Source organism: Peromyscus maniculatus, chromosome 9, assembly GCF_049852395.1.
Source record: "Peromyscus maniculatus bairdii isolate BWxNUB_F1_BW_parent chromosome 9, HU_Pman_BW_mat_3.1, whole genome shotgun sequence".
NCBI lineage: Eukaryota > Metazoa > Chordata > Mammalia > Rodentia > Cricetidae > Peromyscus > Peromyscus maniculatus.
In genome coordinates this window covers 44550019-44575480 of record NC_134860.1, presented here as the reverse complement: position 1 = coordinate 44575480, position 25462 = coordinate 44550019, and the positions used below count along the sequence as shown (strand labels likewise).

Sequence of the window (25462 nt, the reverse complement as noted above, 5' to 3'; positions counted from 1 at the left end):
TCGGCTTACTTGGTGTGACCCACTGTCCTGGGACACCCCCATTTCCCTTTCTGTTCTTAGTCACCTTGGAAAGAATGGCAAGGGTAGTGGGGGGTGGGGTGGGGGAAGTGTCTATCAGATTCAATGCTTACAAGGTGTAATGAGAAATACGGGATACTGGGTTTATTTGGGATAAAAATTGTAGAAAAAGAAAAAAACGTGATTTGTTTCTTTTTTGTTTTCTTTCTAGCTCTGCCCTTCCAGACCCCGACCTCTGGGTAGACTTGCTGCACAGGAGGAGACGTGAGGTGAGGAGGCGGCGGCGAGGGCCCCACTGCCCTTCCTGGGCACAGCACATGCTGTTAATTTAATCACATCTGACAACCGAGTCTATAACTTAATTATGCACGAGATTTTATTATCCAGGTGTTATGCATCTGCCTCCTGTAGACGAGAGCCATCCACTCTCTGACACATGGGAGCAATCAGAACTGTGCCTTACGTTTATGACTTCAAAACCTACACGATGGAAAAGTTAAAGCATGTATTTATGTAACTTTGATAAGGAAAATTTGAAACCAAATGAATATTTATAAAAACAGATTTCAGAGGCAGTAGAAGGTAAAAAGCCCCTTCCAACTCCTCTGTAAACTGGGGGACATTTAATTACTTTCAGTAGAATGCAGTCTTGTAATTTCACTCCAGATTACATCAATGGAAAAGCAGTCGCCCACCCTGAAACTTGGATCTCCTGCAATGTCAAGTGGATGGATTTTCTGAGTGACTTTTCTCACCCACATTACATGAAATCTTCCTGATGGCCAAAGGCAGATGTTTACATTCTTCTTAAGAGCTGAGAGAGTTTTAGGTATCAATGAAGACAGTACTCCAGTGCTCGCCATGCTGAGCAGGAAGAACATCTTTGTTCATTCAAGTACAATTATGACGTGAAAACAGAATTCCTTCTGACAGTCACCACTGTAGATTCTGTGTTATGATCCTAAGGACACATGGTTCTGCACCTTGCGTGGACAGTCCACTCTCTGGCTGTGACGGCTTCAGGAGGTTTCCAGCATGTCCTTGTCTGGCTCTTTCTGACTGCAAAGTGCAAAGGATTCCTGCACAAACTGCCGGCACATGGGACACTGCTTGAAGTAACGCACACAGCTGTCGCACAGGCACGTGTGCCGGCAAGGCAGGAGCACCCAGTTGACGCCCCCGTTCTGGCACACCACACAGTCCTTGCTGCTCTCCTCCAGCGGCTCCGCTTCGCTCCCAGCCAGGCCGGCCTTCTCCAACAAGCTCTGCTCGGCACTCCTGTCTGCAGGGGAGGGGTTGCTGGAGGGGCTGGGACTACTATTTGCAGACATGAAAAGTTGCTGAAAGTCAAAGAAACCAGTAGAAAGGCCATTGTGAAAAACAGTTACTCTCTGAACCTGGGGGGTCACAAAAGCTACTGAAAATTTATGAGCTAGCAAATTCAACATACAGGCAAGAGTAGTTAACTTCCATAGCTAACTAAAAACCACAGCTCTCTTTAAAACAGCCAGTCCTTGAATTCTATAAACAACAAATATTACATGGTATGACTTACCTTAAGATCATAAAATTGACCTTGAGCCAGGAGTAAATATTGATACAATATTCTGCAGGGAAGTTTGTAAGTCTTATCAGGAATATGAATTACCGACACCATGGAAATCTAAAATAAAAATTGGACATGAGTCAGTATTTAACACTCTTTCACAGAGAAGTGAAAAAATGCTTCTCAAATAAGAGCTGTATTAGAACACTTATATCATTTGTATATTAATTTTCACAGCACTGAAAAGTAGCCAGCCACTGACACATTTAAATTATACTGAAATTTACAGATTCATGGTGGTCCCAATAAAAATATCAATGTGCTTCACTACAAGCTACAGACATCGATTCTAAAATACTCACATAAGAAAAGGAACATATAAGAATAGGTAGGAGAGCATTCAACAGCCCAGAGCAGCCTAGCCTCATTAAATATTGAATTGTATTGAACTGACTCATAAGTAGATGAATGCAAGAGACAGAAGAAACAATCAAGAAAAAAATAATAACAAAACAATTAGTTATGTGCAAAGCTACAGTGAAGGTATCATCTCAAAGCACAAGGCACAGGGAGGTTTGGCTTTGTTTTCTTTAAGTAAATAGTTTAGGGACAACTAGTTAACAATCTGGGAAAACATGTAACTGGATGACTGCCTCACAGAGCACAGTGTTGAAGGGTGGGCAGAGACAGGCAGAATCCTGGAGCTCACTGCTAGTCTTTGATTCACCGAGAGCTGGAATTTCAGGCCCTGGAAGGGGTGCCTAGCAGACAGTGATGCTCCTAACCTGCACTTTGCATCCTTTCTGTAGAGCTGGCAAGTGCACTTGTCTAGTTTCCACCAAATGCATTGGTTGAGTGGAAAAGGTAACACTTTGCAATCTACCTTCAGAAGCTTGAGCATACCTAGTTCCCAATGTGATTATTATGTAGCAGTTGGCCACCACATCTTCTGATAAGCATAAAATACTTTGTTGACCTTCAGCACCTGGCATCGTCCTAGCTCTGGTTTCTCTCTAGTGCTTTGGTTCCTTGGTTGTCACATTCCTCTTTATATGTCTCCTGGCCTGACAGTTCTGCTGAGTCCTTGACTCTGACCTTTCCCTCCAGACTGGTTAGTGCTTGACCCGATACAGCATTTGGAATCCTTGAGATGCCTTCACTTATACAACTTAAGTAAAACATAGCTCTCTGAATGATGAAGATAGGTTTCTTCTGTATCCCAGAATCTAATCAATATATGTATAATTCAGCTATTATTTGGCTTTAAAGGGTTTATTGGGAAATGTTATCATTGTCACTATTTTCTACAGAGAAAATATTTTCCAATTTCAAATAACCCTGGACTTTTAAATTATAATGTTTTTATGTTCAAAATAAAAATAAAACACTTTGCTTTTTCCTGACAATAATACATAAATGGGTAAGTTTCTCAAATTTCTGGTGCTTCCCGAAGCACCAATGGCAGATATTTGATAGATCACACAGAACAGTGGAGACCACTTTGAGGGTGCCATAGCTAATCAAAGTGAGGCACTCCTCAGTTTCCTGTGCTCGACTTCATGGTAAATTTGACTTTCAGATTTCTAGATAAAGCTAGTTCACCATCTACTGTTTAGTGACCTGGAGGTATCCCTGTGTGAGCAGGTGTCCTTAGTTCAGAAGATCCCTGAACTGCTTTTCTCCCCCACGGAGGGAGGCCTAGTACTATGTACGACAAGACAGAAGGAAAACGTGATATTTTAATAGCTTGGCAAGTACCCCATATACAAGTGAGGGCGTACTAATGCATCCCAAAGATTTGGCTCTCCACTCCCCTCATTGAGCCACGCATCCACTGCTGGAAGTTGTGGTTTGGGACTTATCATTTGTAGGTTTCCATCTTTGGGAGCTTTGAGCTTTGAGGATTTTGGCAGTTGGTGGTGTTGGGGAATTCTGGCTGGCATCACACTCCATTATATGTGTGTGGGGTGTGTGTGTGTCTGTCCCCAGAAGTCAGCTGTGAGTGTCTTGTTCGGTCACTCTCCACTTACATGAGTGTGTTCTTGTTGTGTGTGCATGTGGGTATCCTTGTGGAAGCCAGAGGTCAGCATCAGCTATCTCCCCCAGTTGCTCTCCACCCTATTTTTTTGTTAGGGTCTCTCACTGATCAAAGAGCTCAGCGATTGGCTAGACTAGCCAGTTTGACTATAAATGCTCAGCCTGGTAAGAAGTGGTGAGATGTAATTTGAGTGCCAAAATAGTTAAATTCAAAACTGATATAAACTACTAAGGAAGAGAAAAGAGAATCCATGAGGCCATTGGAATAATAGATACTCAAATAAAGGGAAGGTTCTGGTTTGAAGGAGCATGCCAAGAACTGACTAGAGAGGGCTAGCATGGGACACAGCAACATCCAAACACCATGGTAAACATGAACTCTGACAAAATCATCAAGGAATATTAAAGACAGGCAATCTGCATAGAAAAGCAGGGCATCTGCATGGTCCTTGGAGGGTCTAGAAGAGGGCAGGGCAATCAGGACCCTGCAGTCCATCTGCCCCATTCCACAGAAAGACACAACAAGGAGGGGAGGAAGAAGTGGGAGAGGAATTTAGGTCAAACTCTCAGGTCAGCTTGACGGGAGATCAAGAGAGAGAAGCCCAGAGCATCAGAAAACAACTGACCACGAGACCAACATTTCTATCGCCAACGCCAGCAAAGAGCAGTGGGCTTCAGAGGCGGAGCCCTGGAAGGGTGTCCATCACCTTGCAAGGCTCACTGGCCAATAAAGCCTAACTGTGACCCAATTACAAGAAAACCTCTATGCTTACAAAAAGGATGTGTGTATATGGAAGTAGTCTAAAAATGCTGTCATAAAAAGCAAGCAAGGATGGGCATGACAGCACACCCTTTAATCCCAGTACTCAGGAGGCAGAGGCAGGCGGATCTCTGTGAGTTTGAGGTCAGCCTGGTCTACAAAGTGAGTTCTAAGGCAGATAGAGCTATAAAATGAAACCCTGTCTCAAAAAACCAAAGAGTAAAGACAGTTAGAAAAAGCAAGGCTGTGAGCATGCCCAGGTTAAAGGAGACTAACAGCATGGCACATACCAAACCTGACTGTAGACTAGAAAATACCAAGGTGTGACAGAAGGACATGGAAAATGGAGAGGACATGGGGAAAAGGAAGGAGCCAGGCTCTGATTTACATTTCCAGCTGGCTCAAAGTCAAGAAATCGGCAAAATCAGGGGAGACTGCCCACAGACAGTAGTGTTCTCTCTGAGTGAGGCCGTAAGTGGAGTATCAAGATGATAACTATGCTGTGACCGTGGGGTTTATCGGCACTTCTCTCCCATCCCTAACCCTGGACAGTGCACCTCACAGATGACCTCACATTTCCACCTACTGAAGAATTCCTTAAGTAAGCCATGTCATATTTTCAGCTCAATTTTAAACTTAATCTGGAAACTCGGCCTACTCTTTAAAAACTCACTATAAATTACATCACCTGAGTGGTGTAACTTCAAAACACAAAAGCACATGTAGATAGCTATCAAGATGTCTCTCCCTCTCTCTGAACTCTGAACCTTCTTAAATCTAAAGCATGAACTCTTTCTCTGACCTTGTCTAAATCAATCCAAATCTGATTCACACGAACTTGTCTTGAAATTCTCTTACGTGGTGTAAGTCAACACCTCAGCTTCCCGGGGTGGAGGCCTAGGCTAGAACTTCTCTGGAGACATTAGGAAGACCTGACTGTCTTCTGCTGCCAGAGCATTCTAAATTGACTGGGAGGTTGGAATATAAGCACAGGTGGGATACGGTACACTGAAATTTGTTCAGCACATAACCGCATTATGGTTATATAAGAGAAGATCCGTATTAGGACGTACACACTGAGTACCAGGATCAAACAGCCACCACCCTCCAAGTTAACTGTGAAATCGGTCATTTCAAATGCACATACGATACCATGGCATTTGCATACACAGGCAGATAATAATGCAGTTTTGGAAATGTCATTAGGCGGCCTGGGTCAAGTACACAGGTGTTCTTTCACTTCTTATTTTTGTAGCTTTTTGAAATCATGCACAAAAGAAAAGCCGTAAGACTACCACAGCTGTAAAAACATAACATTCTTCACAGGTTTTAATATTGCAATCAGAAAGCCAGGATGGAAGAGAACAGCAACACTACCGCCTCACTCCACACTCCTGACGTCTGAGGCAGTGCGGCCTCGGAGGCTATTACCGTGACACTTACACACTAACGTATGGAGCTCATGTGATACGGACGAGATGTTCAAATGGACCACTAAAGAGGGCAATTCATGCAATGCTCCATTTGATCCTTTTCTTTTTTTTTTTTTTTTTTTTTTTTTTTTTTGGTTTTTCGAGACAGGGTTTCTCTGCGTAGCTTTGCGCCTTTCCTGGAGCTCACTTGGTAGCCCAGGCTGGCCTCGAACTCACAGAGATCCACCTGGCTCTGCCTCCCGAGTGCTGGGATTAAAGGCGTGCGCCACCACCGCCCGGCCCATTTGATCCTTTTCTTTACGTGCTAAAAAGCTGGCAAGAGTAGGTGCCCGTTCATAGCTGCCACCTTGGGATGACAGAGTAGGCAATCACACTTTCTTTCCTTGAGCCTGCCTAGGCTTTCTAGTTTTTTGTTTGTTTGTTTGTTTTCTGTCACAAATGCATGTTATTTGGATAATATAGGAATAAAAATAAAGAATTACACTAAAAATTCTGGCTATTGATTCCTGGTATTCAATGTGTACTTTCTAATGAAGATATTCTCCTATACAATTTATGTAAATGTCAAAGCCTTGTAATAACAATTCTTGATTTCTTTCATCAACTTAAAACAACAGCAACAACAAACTAGCTCCAAACTGTCCTTCACAAAATGAATTTCGGGCTGGGGCCCTGGCTCAGTGGTAGAATGCTTGCCCAGCCTGCCTGAGGCTCTGGGTCCAGTCCTCAGGACTGGAGACTGACTGTGAGGTCAGTGAAATTCTGTTCTGTCACGACAGGAACCGGCTCATTCTTGTCTTTATGTAGTGGTCATGAGCCTCAGATAAAGTACTGGGAACCATACATGAGAAACAAATATGAAATATTTAGCTTGCCTTTAAAGAGAACCTGAGCATAAATGACGTAATGACAAGGATGCTCTACTGCCAATACCAGCCCAGATCTGAGAGATAATTAACAGAGAAAGGGGAGAACACCTAGGAGAACATCAGGAAGGCCACACAAGGATGCAGACAGGCCAGGCCGCCTTCCACAAGGGCAGAAGATGAGGCTGAGCCTGGAGGGAACAGGCTGCCCACAGCTTTGGCCCCCAGCAGCTCCGTCCCAATTGGCTCAGGCACCTGAGAGCAGATCCTCTCTATATATGTCACCAAATGATGATGAAAATGGTCATCTCCCATTTTTCCCACTTTACCACATGTATGTGGTGATGGGGAAATCTTCCCTGTTCACATGGAACACAAAATAAGAAAAACAAAGAACACTGAAGTCCACGGGGAGTGAGGTCAGAGGAGAAAGGACCTACCAGGAGCCGTGAGTCGGGGTGACTAGCACCGGACCCTTTGTTTTGAATAGATGGAAAAAGAGGGGACAGAACTCACGGAAATGATAAGGGAGGGACACACCGTGGAGAGAAGGGTGCCACGCCCAGGAGGTAAAGAACTGTGACGCACCAACTTGACAACTCTTGTGTATCCACACTGAAAATGCAATCAGAACTCACCAACTGCCTCATGGCTGTGCAACTAGGGAGTTTTGCTGTCAAGTTCTGTGAGGTTCGCTAACTTTGCAGCAGCCTCCCCGCCCTGGTCCCTTAGCCTTCACTGTGTCTTCCAATTTATCAGTATTGTGTGTGTGCATGATATGGAGGAGGACACTCGGGCGCCAGTCAGAGGGCAACGGAGTGGAGTCACTTGTCTCTCTTTACCATGAATGGGTTCTGGGGATTGGACTCTGTCATCTGGCGTACATAACAAGCATTTTATCAGATGAGCTGTCTTGAATGACTTTCTTTCAACTGTATATATCTAAGGTACACAATAGTATGTGCTGATGTAATATGCACGCATAGTGAAATTGTCATTACAGTCAAGCAAATTAACAAACCATTACTTTACAATGATTCTCCCTCTCTGTGGCAAGAACACCCATTCTCGTCACCAACATTCTGAATATCACTAACTGTAGCCTTCATACTATGTACCACGCCTGTAGCTTTATAGCCAGGGACCTGCACTTCTCCATTCCTTCCTGTCTGGCTCTTTTAATTAGGAACAACAACAACAAAAAAGCTTCAGTTTGATTTTTAAAAATAACATTTAAAGTCAGGCATGGTGGCGCACGCCTTTAGCCCCAACACTCAGGAGTCAGAGGCAGGCGATCTCTGTGTTTGAGGCCAGCCTGGTCTACATAGTTTCAGGATAGCTACAGCTACATAGTGAGACCCTGTCTCAAAACAAAGTAAATAAATAAATAAAATGAAATTTGAAATATTTGTCTGCAAATAGCAAGTTATATTTTATATATACCTTTCAAAATTCAACACACACTTATTTCATAAAGATACTCTGATTTTTTGTTTTTGTTTTTTCAAGACAGAGCTTCACTGTGTAGCCCTGGCTGTCCAGGAACTCCCTCTGTAGACCAGGCTGGCCTTGAACGTACAGAGATGAGCTTGCCTCTGCCTCCCTAGTGCTGGGATTAAATGCATGAGCCACAACTGCCCGCCAGCACTACTCCACTTTTTACAAACGGGTAGAAGTGGGGCCATAGCTCAATGGTAGAGCACTTGCCTAGCATGAGTGAGGTCTTGAGTCTGACCCTCAGCACTGGGGTAGAGTGGAGCTGGGATTTCCTCTCCTACGGTTTAGTCTTTAAGACACTCGCTCTAACACCCTAGGTTGCTGCTGAAAGAAAACCACAGGATAGGGGTTGGGGATTTAGCTCAGTGGTGGAGCGCTTGCCTAGCAAGCACATGGCCCTGGGTTCAGTCCTCAGCTCCAAAAAAGAAAAAAAAGAAAAAGAACACCATAGGCTAATTAATGGTAGTGAATATATTTTGCACATTACACAAAAGTATCAAAATGTCACTGCATCTTTACTAATGAGCATACCAAGCACCAAGGAAAGTAGCAAATTGCGTATAAGGGCACTCTTGCTATAAGATTTCCTTCCTTCCTTCTTGTTTTTTTCTTCTAGATGGCGTTTCTCTGTGTAGCTTTTGGAGCCTAACCTGGAACTCACTCTGTAGACCAGGCTGGCCTTGAACTCACAGAGATCGCCTGCCTCTGACTCCTGGGTGCTGGGATTAAAGGCGTGCGCAACCACTGCCCGGCCCTTCTTTCCTTCTTTTCTGAGACAAGGTTTCTCTGTGTAGCCCTGGCTGTCCTAGAACTTGCTCTGTAGAGGAGTCTGGTCTCAAACTTAGAGATCTGCCTGCCTCTGCCTCTACCTCTGCTTCCCGAGCTGCACTAAAGGTATGCACCACCATGCCTAATTCTTGCCGTAAGAGTTCACCAAAAGTTTGTTACATATATGGGTGAAGTTTCTCTTACTGGAAATGCTTGGAAGCGGGAGGCAGAGGCAGGCGGATCTCTGTGAATTTGAGGCCAGCCTGGTCTACAGAGGTAGTTCCAGGACAGCCAAGGCTACACAGAGAAACCCTGTCTCGGAAAAACAAAACAAAACAAAAAAGATATATTTTGGGGGCGGTGGTGGTGTACACCTTTAATCCCAGCACTCAGGAGGCAGAGGCAGGTGAATCTCTGGGAGTTCAAGGCCAGCCTGGTCTACAAAATGAGTACCAGGACAGGCTCCAAAAGCTACACAGAGAAACTCTGTCTCAAAAAACAAATAAATTTATAGCCAGGTGGTGGTGGTGCACACCTTTGAATCCCAGCACTCGGGAGACAGAGCCAGGTGGATTTCTGTGAGTTCGAGGTCAGCCTGGTCTACAGAGTAAGCTCCAGGACAGGCACCAAAACTACACAGAGAAACCCTCTCTTGAAAAAAATCAAAGACAAGAGATGCTTGGAAGAAAAAGTGGTTCAGATTTTAGATTATTCAGATTTGGGTATATTTGCATATATATGATGTGCTATCATGGAGAAAGAGATGAGCCCCAAGTCTAACCAGGAAATTCATTTGTGCTGTAAGAACACAATAAACTTATAAACACGAGCTAAAGATGATTTCAAAAGCATGTTTGGTGCACACACACTGAACTGGATGGGTTAGACTTTCCCACGTGTAGCATATGTCAGTGCTCAGAAGATTCCCAATTTTCACATCAGGATGTTCAACCTGTGTAAGTTTCCATCTCATATAGAGGGTTGAGAATCAGGGTCTCTCGGACCACTTAGATGCTTTTATGCTCCAAACAGGGAACTACCAGTCTAAAGAGTCAGTACATAGCTGGAGAGATGGCTCAGAGGTTAAGAGCCCTGGCTGCTCTTCCAGAGGTCCTGAGTTCAATTCCCAGCAACCACATGGTGGCTCACAACCATCTTTGATGAGATTTGGTGCCTCTTATGGTGTGCAGGCATATATGCAGGCAGAACACTATTTACATGATAAACAAATAAATTTTTTTTTTAAATCAGTACATAGTGAGAAAACAAGATTCTAAAATGACTGAACATAGAGATCCCACAGGCATGGCAGGGACTCCGATGGACCATAACTATGGCCTAAAAAGAGCAGACCTGGTCTTAAAATCAAGCACTTCGAGTCATGATGCTGATCAATTCAGTAATAAAAATGTGAAGAATAGACATATATCCCAAAGGACATTTTTCTAAAGGATGAAATTAATTTAATTCAATAATAATCTACCTTTTATTTTTATAAATAAAGCCATGTTATTGTCATCCACAGTGTGGGAGAGGGGGATCATCATACTCTGAAGGTGTGTTACAGGATAAATCCATGTTTTAATTTTTCAAAACATGTGTGTCCAGGACCAAATACATATTTTCAGACATTTTTTTTCTTATTTCAAAAAATAATTAAGAATCACCCAAATCTTGTAAAAGTAAGGCATTCCGGATACTTTAATTACTTACAATATCATAAATTTCCCGATCATCCTCATCAGCGAGGGTCAACAGAGCTACCAATGGATAGCGAGATCTGGGCACTGGACCAAAGTCTTCAATTTCAGTATCTCTCGGTAATTGGCAATATATTTCTTCTTTGCTGTGCTTTTTAATGCTTTTGAGTATGTAAAGGCAAATTGCCAAAAGAACAAAACTAGATTAAAGAGTCAATAACTTGGTAACATTTTACTGTATCCCAGAGTGTCATTTTTCTGTACCAGTGAGTGTGTCTCGGGAAAAGGATACAAATACTGTTCTCGGTGGAGATAGTCACTGTACAGTGCCTCTTCTAATGCTTGCGGAGTGCTTATCCTGAAGCAGTAAACATGCTTCTGAAGAGCTTCATGCAGTTTTTGGACACTGCACCCCCAGAAACATGTAAGACGACTATCTTCAAGGCAATCTGTTGTCAAGGTCATGCCAGCTACAGAAAACAAACCAGAAAAAGATAGGTGTCACCCAATGTAGCAGATAACATAACATGGGATAAGGAACACAGGCTTTGTTCTTGTGGACGCTGGCCTAGCTGATGGCAATTTTTAAACGCCGTTGAAGGATATATATCTACAAATATAAAAATGTTAATAGCTATGTAGAATTTGAGCAATACAGCAAAATTTTATTATTATAATTTGTCTTTAAAATGATTGGTCCAATTTTCCTTTTGGTAACTATAACCACCTCTTTCTAACAATATATGCAATCATTGTGTGATTAGCACAAGGGTCAAAACAACAGAGCAGAGCCATCCAAACAAACCAGGGGGTCCAGATGGCGATCACCGAAGTAAGAAAAACACTAAGAAAAAACTGAGCGTTGTTATTAATATATACAATGGCACTGTTAATGTCCATCATACGGTTAGTGTTCCACGAGTGTATAAAACAGCCTGAGGAAGGGCTAGGCATGCCAACCATGGAAGGTTTATTAGCAATATTCTCCTTTCTCTTTGCTTTTAACAAAGGAGGTTACAGTGTCAGTAGACTTGGTAAGTGGGTAACTAAGTGCATACAAATTGTATGTGCTGTTTTACTTATGGATTTTATGTTTACATAGCACTTTCAGTGCTCCCAATATGATTTTTGTCTCTCCTTACTGGTGGCAGTTGAAGCATACCAAGTTCAAGGGCAAACTTCCGGTGTCTCCTACTGTTGGGAGGGGAAGCTGCCACAGTCCGTGCTCAGAGGCACGGTGTGTTTGACTAGACCTACATGCAGTCTGGGTCACTGTTCCTGGTACAGCAGCTTAGCTTCTGAACCTGGCCTGGGTCTACCAGCAACTCCGCAGGTCTCAGTGTGCCTTTACTGAAGGCTTTTCTGCTGCTTGTAACGGGAAGTGTGATTTACTGCTTACCTATTTTTAAAAATGTGATCAAGAGAAAATACTGTGAGAAGATACACAAATTCAAGCAAAGGTTTCACAGGATGACCAAGATGGTCCCCTTACTCATCTTCTACTTTGGTGGTATGTGTGACAGCAGTGACACAAGACTGCTATAATTGATCAAGCACAGATTTTAATTAGCAGGAACTGTATAGGCTACTGGAATGAAATTCTATTTCAAATATTTACTTGATTTCAACCAGGTATTAATTCACTGGCAACTGAAAAGTAATCATACTTGAATGTGTCGCTAAAGCTAGCACTAGACGGTAATGAAGAAGAGCCACAGCATCTGCAGAATTCTCCTCCACACACTCTCTCAGAACCTGACCACTGCATAAGGATACCACCTGACGGCAGGTCAAATACTTCCTTCAAAACTGCTCTCCCTTTCCTTTCCCCACTTCTTCTGCAGGGAGTTTCCCCTTCACACGTTCTTGTTCTTCCAAATTTCAATGCATACACAAAACTGCTTTATATCAATATCATTAACCAAACCTCGGCAGCTGTAAATCAGGAAGTTCAAAGCCGAGTGGGTATGACTTCTTTCAACCCATCCTCATCCCGCACAGCTTCACCGGGCTAATAGCACCAAGTGCTGGAGCCATCCTTGGCTCTGAGCCAGTGCACTGAGCCATTTAATAAGAGCAACACTGGCGGGAAAGCCGTCCTGCGAGGAGTGAGGAGGTACATCCTGATGTACAGAGGCCCCGCGTGAGAGTGACGAGACAGGGCACCTGGACAGGAGAGTTCAGGATGCAGGAGATGGAGGGTGGCAAACTGCTCTCCAAATGCTAATGTCTGTTTTGCCTAAGTCTTTTGCTTTATGTCAGCTCTTATTGGATCTGTTAAAATGGGGTGGGCTGGGGTAAGGGGGTTACTTCCAAAGTGACAACAGACTTCCTGAAGCAAATTAATCCAATTCAACTAATATATACTGAGTATCTACCTTAGTTTCAGTAAAGCCTCTATCTGGGGACATGAACTGAACAAAAATCCAAACACAACACTGTTACACAACGAAATCCCAGCAGCCTGCTCTAGCAAACTGAATAACCCTTTTCTCACTTGTTGTCAAGTTACATCATATCTGGACGTTTGCTCTCTTTCCTGTGCACTCTGTCAGGTACTTGGGATACAGGGGTGAGAAAAAAAAATCTGGATTATTTAAATGTCTGTGCAGGAAACAAAATAACCTTATAACCACTGTGTAAACATCTTAAGGGTATCGACCTTTCCATGAGCTTTGTTCCTATAACTTCCACCAAAATCCGTCTCCCTTTCTCCCACCAGAAAACAAATAGGGAGCACTACTCACTGGTGTTTTTTAAGTGAGTTCTTTTAGTAGCTACACTCCGAGTGAACACATTTGTTTTTTTCATTACGAAGACCGTCGGCACATGGGCACACAGCTGAGTGCTCCACGGACTGGCTGTCTTCATGTGCCCGACACTGGCAGAGTCGGCTCTACCTGAGACTCCTTCGGCCTGAGGAGCAGGGTGAGTTCCTCTGCTCTAGCTCCAGCGGAGCCCATGTTTGACTCACAATGTGATCAGCCCACCCCACTCCCCGGTGTACTTCCGGACTTGTGGACTGGACAGCAGGAAGTCAGGGTTGATTTCTTTATTGGCAGTCCTTACCCAAAAAGCAGATTAGAATTTGTAGCAGGTTAAAATCTAAAGATGCTGAAGGGGGTGGGGGTAGTCATTAAACCATCACTGTATATTTTAATCAGGAATGTGTGATCTCTGCCTTATTTTAACAAAGGAAGTCTCTTTCTTTCTTTCTTTCTTTTTTTTTTTTTTTTTGGTTTTTCAAGACAAGGTTTCTCTGTTGTCCTAGCTGTCCTGGAACTTAACTCTGTAGACCAGGATGGCCTTGAATTCACAGAGATCTGCCTGCCTTTGCCTCCCAGTGCTGGCTTTTTCTTACTTTTCTCAAAAATAACAGCTGTGGTGGCACACGCCTTTAATCCCAGCCTTTAGGAGGCAGAGGCAGATTGTTGAGTTCAGGCCAGCCTAGTAGCCTGGTCTACAGAGTGAGTTCCAGGACAATCAGGGGCCAGGGCTACACAGAGAAACCCTGTCTCTAAAAACCAACCAACCAACCAACCAACCAACCAACAAACAAACAAATCTCATATTAGATGAAAATAATGTATACTAAAATACAATTTCAGATTAAAAAATCAGCTGTTCTTAAAAAGGCCAGCAACCTTAAACTTACTGTTTCAGACACATTTGATCATTTCTCATTTCACTGAAGACTACTGAATGTGGTATAGTGTCCTAACAGACTTGTTTACTAACGCATGAAATACTTCATTCTCCTCTGTATGCACACGGGTCTCTGTTGACTACTGGATAAACACTTCCAGGAGAAAATCTATGAACTTTAACCCTGACATCTGCAGTATTCAGCTCAATGAATGGTGGCGGTTAGTGAAGAGAAACAGATGAACACAGAAAGGCTAACGACACAGGACTAGGGGTGAGAGAAAAGCTTTGGAAAATGGCCACCAACCTGCTAGTGAAGCTGAGGACGAGTTAGTGATCTCTAAGCCAAAAGGGTTCTTGACTTGTCTCATTTGTTTCTTGAAAGCTCTTGTGATGAACTGGGTCTCTTCTGAATTTCTCAGAATTACCGGAACATCCCAACCAAACCTAAAGAAAGGTAAAAATAAAACATAACTTCCACAAACTTAAAATTTTGGCCACACAAACTCTTCCACACTGAGACTTTTGTTGTTGTTCTTTTTTGGTATGTTAGTTAGTTTGTTTTTGCATTTTTGGGTTTTTTTGTTTTGGTTTGGTTTTGGTTTTTCAAGACAGGGTTTCTCTGTGTAGCTTTGCGCCTTTCATGGAACTCACTTGGTAGCCCAGGCTGGCCTCGAACTCACAGAGATCTGCCTGGCTCTGCCTCCCGAGTGCTGGGATTAAAGGTGTGTGCCACCACCGCCCGGCAGTTTTTTTGTTTTTGTTTTTCAGATATGAAGGGATAGGGAGATGGATGGGATAGGGATGCACAATGTGAAATCCACAAAGAATAACTTTAAATTTTTTTTAAAAAATTAGGCTTCATTACAGATTCCCTTTAAAAATAAGTACCAGGGAAAGAGACTCAGTCACTTATTTTACAATTGTCTTGCAGAATCAGTCTAGAATTGAGGGAGGTGAGAGGTCTCACAGAACTGTGCTGTATCATTTGGCTGAATGAATAAGTATGCTCCAGAAAATAAGCAGCTCTTTCCTTTATATTGTGGATAACAATAGAGAGCACAACAATTATAGGTGAATTATACTTAAAATAAACAACATGGTCATTATAGAACCAAATCCTCAAAAGAAAGAAAAAAACAAATGTTTACTCAATGTACAGACTATGTGTTATGATTTATGAGGGCAGGGTACTATCAAAATATCAAATAGTCATTTAGAATTTTTAAAATAACAAAGCAAAATGTCAAATACAGACTTTCATTCACATAATATACTTTTAAAGGTCATATAAACTATGCACAAGCATGAACTGTGACAATCCACACAGAATAAGCTTCAAATAAGGAAACCAAATGAAGTATCTAGTAAAATTACAAACCAGGCAAGTTTACTTGACCTAAATAGAGTGCCCTGAAATAAATCCACAGTTGGTGTTCGGTTGGAACCTCCAGCTCCTTCCTGCACAGTCTGAGAAGTCCCATCTCTCTCTCTCCAACCCCCACCCTCTCAGAGAATCTCCAACAAAGAAAACTGGGCACCAAAAAGCCCAGTTCTGCATTTTGGCAGCTAGGGCACCTCCTCCTCCGAAGTTGCCAGTGGCCCAAGTCCCCACCTAAAGCAGTCAGTTTTTTTTTTTTACCATACTTGGGCACAAACCCAGCTTGTTATGGACACGTCATCACCCCTCACCAATAGGCTATATAACCTCCATGCTTTAGTTTGGGTGTGTAACCTCTCTGGCCTTGATCTCTGGGACTGGAGAACTCACCAGGGAGCCGCTTTGCTCAAATAAACCTGTTCTTTACTTTTTAGTTCAGCGTGAACTGGCTTACTGCAGCAGCGGAGAAACCTATTATCCCACTACAGAAAAGCTATTAGTTGGATATGGGGACTTCACCTAAACAGAGTGTCCTAACATGATTCCATAGTTGAATCAATGGACTTGAACTACATGTTCATACTTTGAGTACACCCTTTTCTCCAAATACACAGCACTGACAGGGAAAAAAAAAAAAAGAAATAGAAAAGAGCCTGTGGAAACCAACAGACAAACTCACATATTCCAGGAAGAATGTATTAATAGTCAGCACTGAAAAGAGATAATACATTGCTATGACCATGTAGATAATTTTCAAAAATATAAGATCTGGAGAGATGGCTCAGTGGTTAAGGGTAGTGGCTGCTCTTCCAGAGGACCTGGGATTCAATTCCCAGCACCCACATGGCAGCTCACAACTGTCTGTAACTCCAGTTCCAGGAGATCTGACACTCTCTTCTGGCCTCTGTGGGTACCAGACACACAAACAGTACATACATATACATGCATGCAAAGCACCTACACACATAAAATAAAACAAAAATTTCAAAAATTTCAGAAAGGAGATACTGTATGATTATCTAATATGAAACCCAACAGAGGCAAAACTAACCTATGAAATAAGAGCAAGGTTGTTTCTGAGTGTACAGAGCAGGGGTACCTGGGAAAGTGCATGAAGAACCTATCAGTGTGCAGTACTCAATTTGGGATTGTATAGATGTATTTGGTAACACCTGGCAATTAGCATGCTTCGGATCTGCACATCCCATTGCAGGTAAACACCATTTCAAAAGAAAACCTGGCTGGGTGTGGTGGTGCACACCTTTTAATCCTAGCACTTGGGAGGCAGAGGCAGGCAGATCTCAGAATCTGCAGTATGGTCTACAGAGTTCTAGGGCAGCACATGCTACACAGAAAAACCCTGTCTTGAGAGAAGCGTTAGGTCACTGGGGAGATGGCTCAGTGGGTAAAGAGCTGAGCAGGTGTGAGGACCTGAGTCAGAATCCATGTAAAGCTGGTGTGGGCCTGTGTGTCTGTGTAGTGCTCCAACAGCAAGATGAGGTGGGGACAGGAGAACCCCCAGAAGCTTCCAGGGCAACCAGGCTGGCATGTGCAGTGGAACAAAGAGATCCTGTCTCAAACAAGACGAAAGGGGTGGGCTCTACTGGAGGATGCTCTCTTTGAATTTCGGGTGCACACTGTGACACATGCATACATGTGCATGCATGAGTGTGCGCGCGCGCACACACACACACACACACACACACACACACACACACGAAGACATCACACACCACACACACACACACGAAGACATCACACACCACACACACACAGGGAGGCACTGAACATACAAAAGAAAAGAGAACTATAAACAAAACACTGAACTTTAGCTGGTGATAGTCATACTCTAGTACTTAGGGGTGAAGAGAACAATTGACTTTGGGTACATCCTGGAATAGGATGGACACATGGTGGGACAGAAGAAGGAATGAATGGGCGGATATGTAATGTAATAAATGTTGACGGCAGAATCTAAGCAACAGGTAATGTATTTCCTTATGCAATTCTTCCCTGTGTCCTGAATGTTTGAAAGTTTATATAGTAAAAAGTTGAAGAAAGGAGGCCTAGCTGGGTTTAAAGGCAACTACTTTTAGGGAAAATACACTGGGAAAGGCGACTGGCATGGATCAGTGGGTGCTAGGCCTGGAGCAGGTAGTGGGAACTAAGCCCACCTACACAAAGGCCAGGATAGGCCATGCATGCAATGCAAGGGGTAGAACAAGGCTCACACCAAGAGCAGGTTGGGCCAGTGTCAATCTGCAACAGAGTGTCATTGCAATCCCTTGTCCTAGATTAGATGTCTAAGCATCTGGTAATAGGTATTTATAAAATAGTAAAACAGTAAAGATAGGAAAAAGAATAAAACAAACAAAAAAATCCTGCACTTGGATGATGGAGAGATGGCTCAGTGGTTAAGAGCACTGACTGTTCTTCCAGAGGACCCGGGTTCAGTTCCCAGCAACCACATGGTAGCTCAGAACCATCTGTGACTCCAGTTCCAGAGGACCTAACACCCATGGCAAAATACCAATGCATATAAAATAAATTTTAAAAATCCTGCCACTAACATTTAGGTAGCAGACTAAAATTTCATAATAAACCATCAATCTAGGAATCTAATAAAATTAACAAACAGAATAGACAGTTACTTAAGATGATAGACCTAATTTTACTGAAGTTAGATAAGGCTGCTGTGGTCCAGCCAAGGAAGAGGAAAAGCAAGCCTCTAATAGATCACACTGTTTCTAAGGAAATTAACTGTGACCCAGGACAAAGCTTAAGAATATGTGTAAGAATATGTAAGATAATGGCCCAACAAGCTCTAAGGAAAATTCATGTTTTCCAATATTTATAATGCTTTAAAAAGTTAACCGGCATGCAAAGAAGCAGAAAATGTTAACCATAAAGAAGAGATAAATGAATCTATAGAAATGTATAAAAATGATGCCAGAATCTTTCTATCATTTTATACAAGTCGATAATCTTTAACTGGGGACATCTACATAGTTGCCAGGACTGTATTCCACGTGCTCAAGAAGGCTTATGAGACTGAAGAATATATAGACATAGACAATAGTTTAAAACACTCATCTTAGTTTTACAGATGATAAGGCAATATCTGAGATGAAGAATCTGCTGGCCAGGCTGCACGGCAGATCGAACACTTTAGAACAGAAGGGTGTAAATGTGAAGGCACTACAGTGAAAAGTGACCAATACGAGGGCTAGGGATGTGGCTGGTGGTCTACTGCCTACCAAGCATGAGGCTATCGGTTCAGCTCCCAGGAGAAAACACACACACACACACACACACACACACACACACACACACACACACACACACACACACACGGGGAGTCTCTGTCTCTGTCTAAAATGAAACAGAAAGAGAAAAGAAAATTGAACAAAAATGAAACATCCAACAGACAATTGTAACCAAAATCTACAAGATACAAAGTATCTTTAAAATATTAAGTGAAGATTAAAGTCCCCAAAAGAACCTCAAAGTTGTTGCTAACATGCCAACAGGGTCATTTAATTTATGCAAATAAAGAGTAACCCATGGGGGAAAGAACAAAGACAGACAAGTCAAATAAAACCAAACTGTAAAATGGGGGACTTAAATCCAAGCACCCCAACGATCACATCAAATTCAAATAATGCAAACCCCTTAACTAAAAGACCGAGATAATCAGAGAAATGGAGACAAATGCAGTACTAGTTATATGGGACATAAATAAGAAACCCCCTTAAAATATCAAGACAAAAATAGGTCTTAAGTAGAGGATGGGAAAAGATACTCTTGCTAATACCAACCAAAAGAGAGCGAGAAGTCCTGGGATGTAGCTCAGAGGTGGTTTGTCTAAATGCTTAAGATGCTAAATTTAACCCTGAAGAAAAGAATGCAAAGCGTGGAGAGAGGGATGGGGAGGAAGAGAATGAGCAAGCTACCTATAGTGGCTATGTTAATAACAGACAAAGCAGAAACTAGGGCAGAGATTATAAGAGGAAAAAAAGAGCACTGTTTCATAATGAGAATGGAGTTAACTTATCAGATACAATAATCCTAAATGTTTATTCATCTCCAGATAGTACTTCAAAATACAAAGCAAAAAGAAAACCACAACTCTGAACCTAAAGAGAAAACCACACAGAGATTTCAATACTCTGGACCAACACAGGAACTGGCAGCAGCAAGACAGAGAATCAGTAAGGACAGCGAGGACTTGAAGAGCAAGCACTATCAGCCTGTCTGGCCTGTTGACAGTTACAGTCACCTCACCAACAAGCAGCGAGGCTCTCCCTTCAAGTCCACTAGAATGTTTACTAAAGACAGCATACTCTGGCCTACAGGTTACAAACATCTAAAATTCAGAACTGGCTAAGAATGAAAACATAGGTATCAAATTCTGTGCTATGCTGATAAAGCTGTACTTAGAGGAAAACCTAGAAGCCAAAGAAAAAGAGAAACCTTGAACTGTCTCAAACTTAGTGAATCAAGTTTCAATCAACCAAACAAGTATGTGCTAACACTCTGGCCCCAGAAGTCCTTGAGCACATATCCATATAGATGTAACTGACCTCGTAACATCGATCCTTCTCTTACCTTCCTAACAGTACGGTCTCTATGGAGTGCACAGTTCCTATGGACCAGTGGCCCTCAACCTTCCTAATGCTGCGACCCTTTAATACAGTTCCTCATGTTCGGCTGATCCCCAACCATGACATTATTTTCATTGCTACTTCATAACTATAATTTTGCTACTGTTATGAATTGTAATGGAAACATCTGTGTTGCTGCAGGACTTCTCTCCAGGTTCCCCAAGCGCCGCAGTCCCACAATCCACTTATAAAATAATCACTCAGACGCTTATATCACTTATAAACTGTATGGCCGTGGCAGGCTTCTTGTTAACTGTTCTTTTATCTTAAATTAACCCATTTCTATAAATCTATACCTTGCCACGTGGCTGGTGGCTTACTGGCGTCTTCACATGCTGCTTGTCCTGGCGGTGGCTGCAGTATCTCCCTCCTCCGCCTTCCGCTTCCCAGAATTCTCCTCTCTCCTTGTCCCACCTACTTCCTGCCTGGTCACCTACTTCCTGCCTGGTCACTGGCCATCAGTGTTTTATTTATATAGAATGATATCCACAGCACATCTGTGTTTTCCAGTGATCTCAGGCAACACTGGTGAAAGGTCATTTGACTTCCAAATGAGTCGAGACCTACAGGTTGAGAACCGCTGCTCCAGACACAAATTTATAAGGTAGGCTGGGCTATTTCTCACTAGTCAGCCGTCTGTCCTGGTGCAGAGCTCTCGGGTTAGGACAAGGCGGGACTCTTCTGTGGACATTTGTTTGGAAAGCAGCTGTCCTAATGGTACTGCCACAGGGTCTTTCCACCAGGGACACCGGCTTTCTCACTCATGGAAAGCAGGCTGGATCCACAAGTAAAAGGAGCTCAGAGCTTCAGCTTTAAACTGGGCATAGCGGCTCATTCCTCTAATTCCAAGCACTCAAGAAGGAAGCTAAGGCAGGAGGACCAGTCCAAGTTCAAGGCAAGCCTGGTCTACCTAGAGAGTTCTGGGCCAATCTGGGCTACAGAGTAAAACCTGTCTCAAAAATTAATAAATTCCAAACTTTGTTCATGTCTATCTAGATGTCCCCATTCCAAGTCTCAGATCTCCACTTCTTTCTAATCAATAACATGTGAACACTGAAAAGACCATGCAATTCTATGGCCAGCACAATAAAGAAGATGGGGCCCGTTTTCAGCAAGGCAGCTATGGGACACAGAACAAAGGGGTTTAGAGCCCCCAGGAACTCTGTGATTCCCAGAGTGGGTGTGAGAGTTTCAAGTTTGTTTTCTTCCTGTAAATACTCCAGCAAACCCAGGACCAGCCACTACTACCACCAACTGTCAAGGACTATAAAGATTTGCTCCCCCAGGCACCTAATTCAGAAAATACTCCATCACAATCAACCAAAGGCATCTTTATTTAAATTAATTCCAATGCCATTACATGCAACGGGTCACTGGGATCTCATTTCTCATTAGCAGGGAGCTGAAGAATATCCCAATAACAACCAGGTGTCTAGGTTAAAATCAACCCAACTCCCAAGCTCTATCTTTGATGGCATTTTGCCCAAGAATCCTCTTCTGAGTGATACTTTATCAGCCATAGTCTAGTCAGGAAACCAAAAGCACATGAACTATTGAGCAGGAAGAAATAAATGTATTAAAAACTGTTAACCAGCACTGGAGATGTAGCCCAGTGGTAGGGTGTGGGAGCCCGTTCTCGGGTTCCTCGTGGCTTTACCCAGCAGGTCCGAATAGAGGATGATCAGGACCACGGGCCTGAGTGCAGGTGTCTGAGATGGTCTGCACCTGGCTGTGCTGGGGAAGAGGTCTTTTGCTCCACCCCTTGGCATCTCTATAAAAACCCTGGACCAGAGACAGTCGGGGCCCGTTGGAATAGGTTCCAGGCCCTCTCGAGGCTATCCTTTATTTTCTGTTTATCTCTGCAATAAATCCTTCTATCTAATATTTCCTGCTGCTCACACTCAAGAAAACCCTGGGCAGCTGTGGGGTGGTGGGTAAACGCCCCACAGTAGGGTGCTTGTCTAGCAGTGGGAAACTTGCCACCAGCTATTAAGTAACGGAAAGTAACTAAGACTTACAGTAACGGAAGAAAAAAGATTTGGAGTTGGGATCCTATGGCTCTACTGCAACTCCAATACAAAGAGACGAGGCTGACGTAGGAGAGTTGAAAACTATAAACTGGGACCAGAACACTGCCAGAATGAAGCATTGTTGCTACGGAAGGCATACAAGAAAAGGAACCAGACGGAAATGACGTGCCTCTTAGGGCTGTCTAGACTTCCAGTCTGTATCCTTTCTCGGGGAAGCGTTATCAGTAGACAGCAAAGGAGAAAGGTGCTTTAGAGTTCTGCCCCAGATTCACTAGCAGAGGCCACAGGAGCGCTGTGGGGCTGACAGCCAATCCCTTACTAAGCTGTGGCGCAGAGGAGGCGGGGAATCACTGCCAAGTCGGAGTCCTGGATTATTTGTGGAAAGCACTTGAGAGCACCTGACTGAGGCTGTTGAGGCTCCCAGAAGCCACTGTGGAGGCTAAAAGACATCTGCTTCCTGCGGTGTGATTTTTTCTCTGCTATGGGATCTAATCATGAGATGCTCCTCGTCTTTCAGCATGCTCACCACACAGGGGAACACCGCACAGTGGAGAGAAGCAAATGGCAAGAAACTCAGCTGTAAGGGGTAAGAACCCCGACTGTGAAACAGATAACCAATAAAGATCAAACGGCAGACATTACCAAAACAAAATGACAAGGATGAAAAGGATAGTAGTTGGTAGTTTATTTTGGTTGCCTTGGCTGGGATATTAGAAAGATGTTTGTAAGGTTAAAATAGTGTCCAAGTCATCCTTTCTAGTAGATGGACCTTTTAACTTGCAAATAACATATAAAAAGTTTATCTATATAGATGAAGCTAAGCTAAGTGGGAAGAATGGTTGGTTAGGTTCACCAGGACAGGTTAGGTCCAAATCAGGACGGAGGTGACTGACACTTACTTACAAAGTCTTCCAGCCTCAGCAGTGCTCAGACCAGACGTCAAGAAACAATACCTCAGCAGAAACTTGCAACACTTATGAAACTCATAAGGACAAGGGGTAGTAAAATAATCATTATACAGTCAAGCCAACCTGACAGAGCCAGGATTTGAACCTGCGTTTGCCTGACTCCAAAGTGTCTGTCTTTTAAACACAGACAGACAGACACACACACACACAGATCCTGGCTTCCCTTTACCCTAGGGTGCCAGCATTATGTGCAATATGAATTCCACCCAGTTCCCCAATGCTAGAGATAGGTCTAAGAGATCGAACTTAGTGGCCTATTTGGCAACACATATAATGTAATTATCAACTAGATACCAATTTTCCTTAGACAGGAAAATTATGTTGACGAGAGTAACACCAATATTATAGTCCTTTAAAAACTGTATGAACACTAATTTTTTCACTTGGGAAACACCTTCCTAATTCCAATTACAAACTTCCTTGAAGTAAATGACAGCAATTAGAACTGACAGGTTGCAGGCGGTGGTGGCCTACGCCTTTAATCCCAGCACTTAGGAGAAAAACAAACAAACAACAAAGAAGCTGGAAGGTTAATAATAATAACACTATGATCCAGGCATAGTGCACACTCCTATAATCCCAGCACTTGGGGAGGGCTGCATATGCTACAGTGAAACCAACCATCTTACGGAGAACAAATAATTTGTGTAAGACTGGTCTTCATGTTGTTCTGCTTGCATCATTCGGGTTTTATGCTGTACCATGGGGGGGGGGGGGTGTCAGCTGGGAATGTTACATTTTTCTTCTTTCCCAAAAGTGGCATCTATTTTCAGAAACTGACAGGGATCCGTGCCTGTCTTTAAAGTAATGATGAATATGTAAGCAGGTGATATTTTTGAGCCTGATTTACAAAGCTCGCTTCGGTCCCAATCCTGCGTGCTTCGGCTCATGTGGTGTTTCTGAAATTCATTCCCTTTCTCACTCTTTTTTTCTTCTTCAAAGTACTCCTTCTCCAACTATAAATAGCTCATGTCTCTTCCGCAAGGCCCTCTTTGGGCCATGACTCTTGTGCACTTAAGGGGCTATGAAGGCTACAGCCTAGAACAACCGCGGCAGGCTAGTCCGATGGTTTCGACCAGCCGTGTTTATAAGGGTGGCCTAGACAGGATACAGCCACATCTCCTCAGGAGAAATACCGGAGACTCTTCTACCTTGAAATAATTGCTCAGGGGTTATGTAACTCTCCGAGAAGCAAAATACCTCCAACCCACAGAATAACTTACTCCTAAAATCTCGCTACTCTCAAAAAAAAAAAAAAAAAAATGTGTTATCAACTAAAGACCATCTCAAAACAGTGGACTGCTTTCAAGAAGCTGTTCCATTACCAAACGGGAGCTACAGAATTCGGGTAAAAGTTCCTCAGAAAGATCTGAAACCAAGCCAAGGGTCAGTTTAAGTCAGGAACACTGTCAAAGCTGCTTGGTAACCCGTCTGTGCCCGGTGCGGCGGGTGCCCGGTCCTCACCGGGTACCGAGTAGGCCCCCGGCCGGGGACAAAGCCTTCGGACTCTCTGACCCCGCATCAGGACCAAGCTCTGCCCTCCCCCGGGCGGTCCCATCCCACAGGTGCAGCAGGCGGCCTGGGCCGAGTGCGGGCGCTGGCGGTGCCCGCGGTGCCCGAGCCACCCGACCCTCCGCACGGACCCCACACCCGGCCGGCGGTCCCCTCGCTCCCAGCCCTGGACACTCACCATCCTAGTACCAGGCCGGTGGTGACGATGAAGCAGGTGAAAACCACCGCGATGTAGAAGAGCGGCGAGTATTCATAGAGCGTTACCAGGAACACTGCGGGCATCGGGGTCTCCTAGGCTCAGACCGGCCCAGCCCGGCCGGCCGGGACCAGAGCCCGTCTGTATGGCGCCCCGGAGCGGACAAACTTTGTAGGTCGTCACTCGCCCAGGTTTCTGGGGAGCTGGAAGCCGCGGTCACAGGAACCTGGATGCCAATCACAAGGTTGATAAGCAGGCACGCCACGCCCCTCCGGCTCCCGTCCCGGCTATTGGCTGCATGGCGGGGAGGGGCCAGCTCCGCCCCGCCCATCCCAGGCCCCGGGATTGGTGGCCTGCGACAACTCCTCCAGCCTGGCCCAGTTCGCAAATTCCAAACAGAAATTGGGGGTCTACACGGACGAAACTTCAGCTGATACAGAT

General features: G+C 43.7%; 1 protein-coding gene across 2 annotated transcripts; it reads right to left on the bottom strand.

Annotated features, from left to right (window-relative positions):
• Positions 1 to 370: 370 nt before the first annotated feature.
• On the bottom strand, positions 371 to 25248 carry Cgrrf1 (cell growth regulator with ring finger domain 1). 2 transcript variants are annotated; one of them, XM_042284720.2, is made up of 6 exons: positions 25004 to 25248; positions 14578 to 14717; positions 10918 to 11095; positions 10639 to 10825; positions 1574 to 1681; positions 371 to 1358 (listed from the first exon to the last, which is right to left on the bottom strand). In XM_042284720.2, exons 1-6 carry the CDS (start codon positions 25105 to 25107, stop codon positions 1038 to 1040), a joined length of 1038 nt encoding a protein of 345 aa, XP_042140654.1. In that variant the 5' UTR covers positions 25108 to 25248; the 3' UTR covers positions 371 to 1037. The 2 variants fall into 2 exon arrangements, with proteins under 2 accessions (XP_042140654.1, XP_006987575.1); XM_006987513.4 differs by having other exon boundaries at positions 10639 to 10786; positions 25004 to 25247.
• Between the last annotated feature and the right edge of the window lie 214 nt (positions 25249 to 25462).

Bases quoted from the DNA above. Each gene is read 5' to 3' on its own strand.
- Cgrrf1 (XM_042284720.2), bottom strand. From the start codon at position 25,107: ATGCCCGCAGTGTTCCTGGTAACGCTCTATGAATACTCGCCGCTCTTC. The intron at 14,718-25,003 runs GTGAGTGTCCAG...ACCTTTCTTTAG, and splicing joins ACCGGCCTGGTACTAGGATG to GTTTGGTTGGGATGTTCCGG. The intron at 1,359-1,573 runs GTAAGTCATACC...TTTGACTTTCAG, and splicing joins GTCAATTTTATGATCTTAAG to CAACTTTTCATGTCTGCAAA.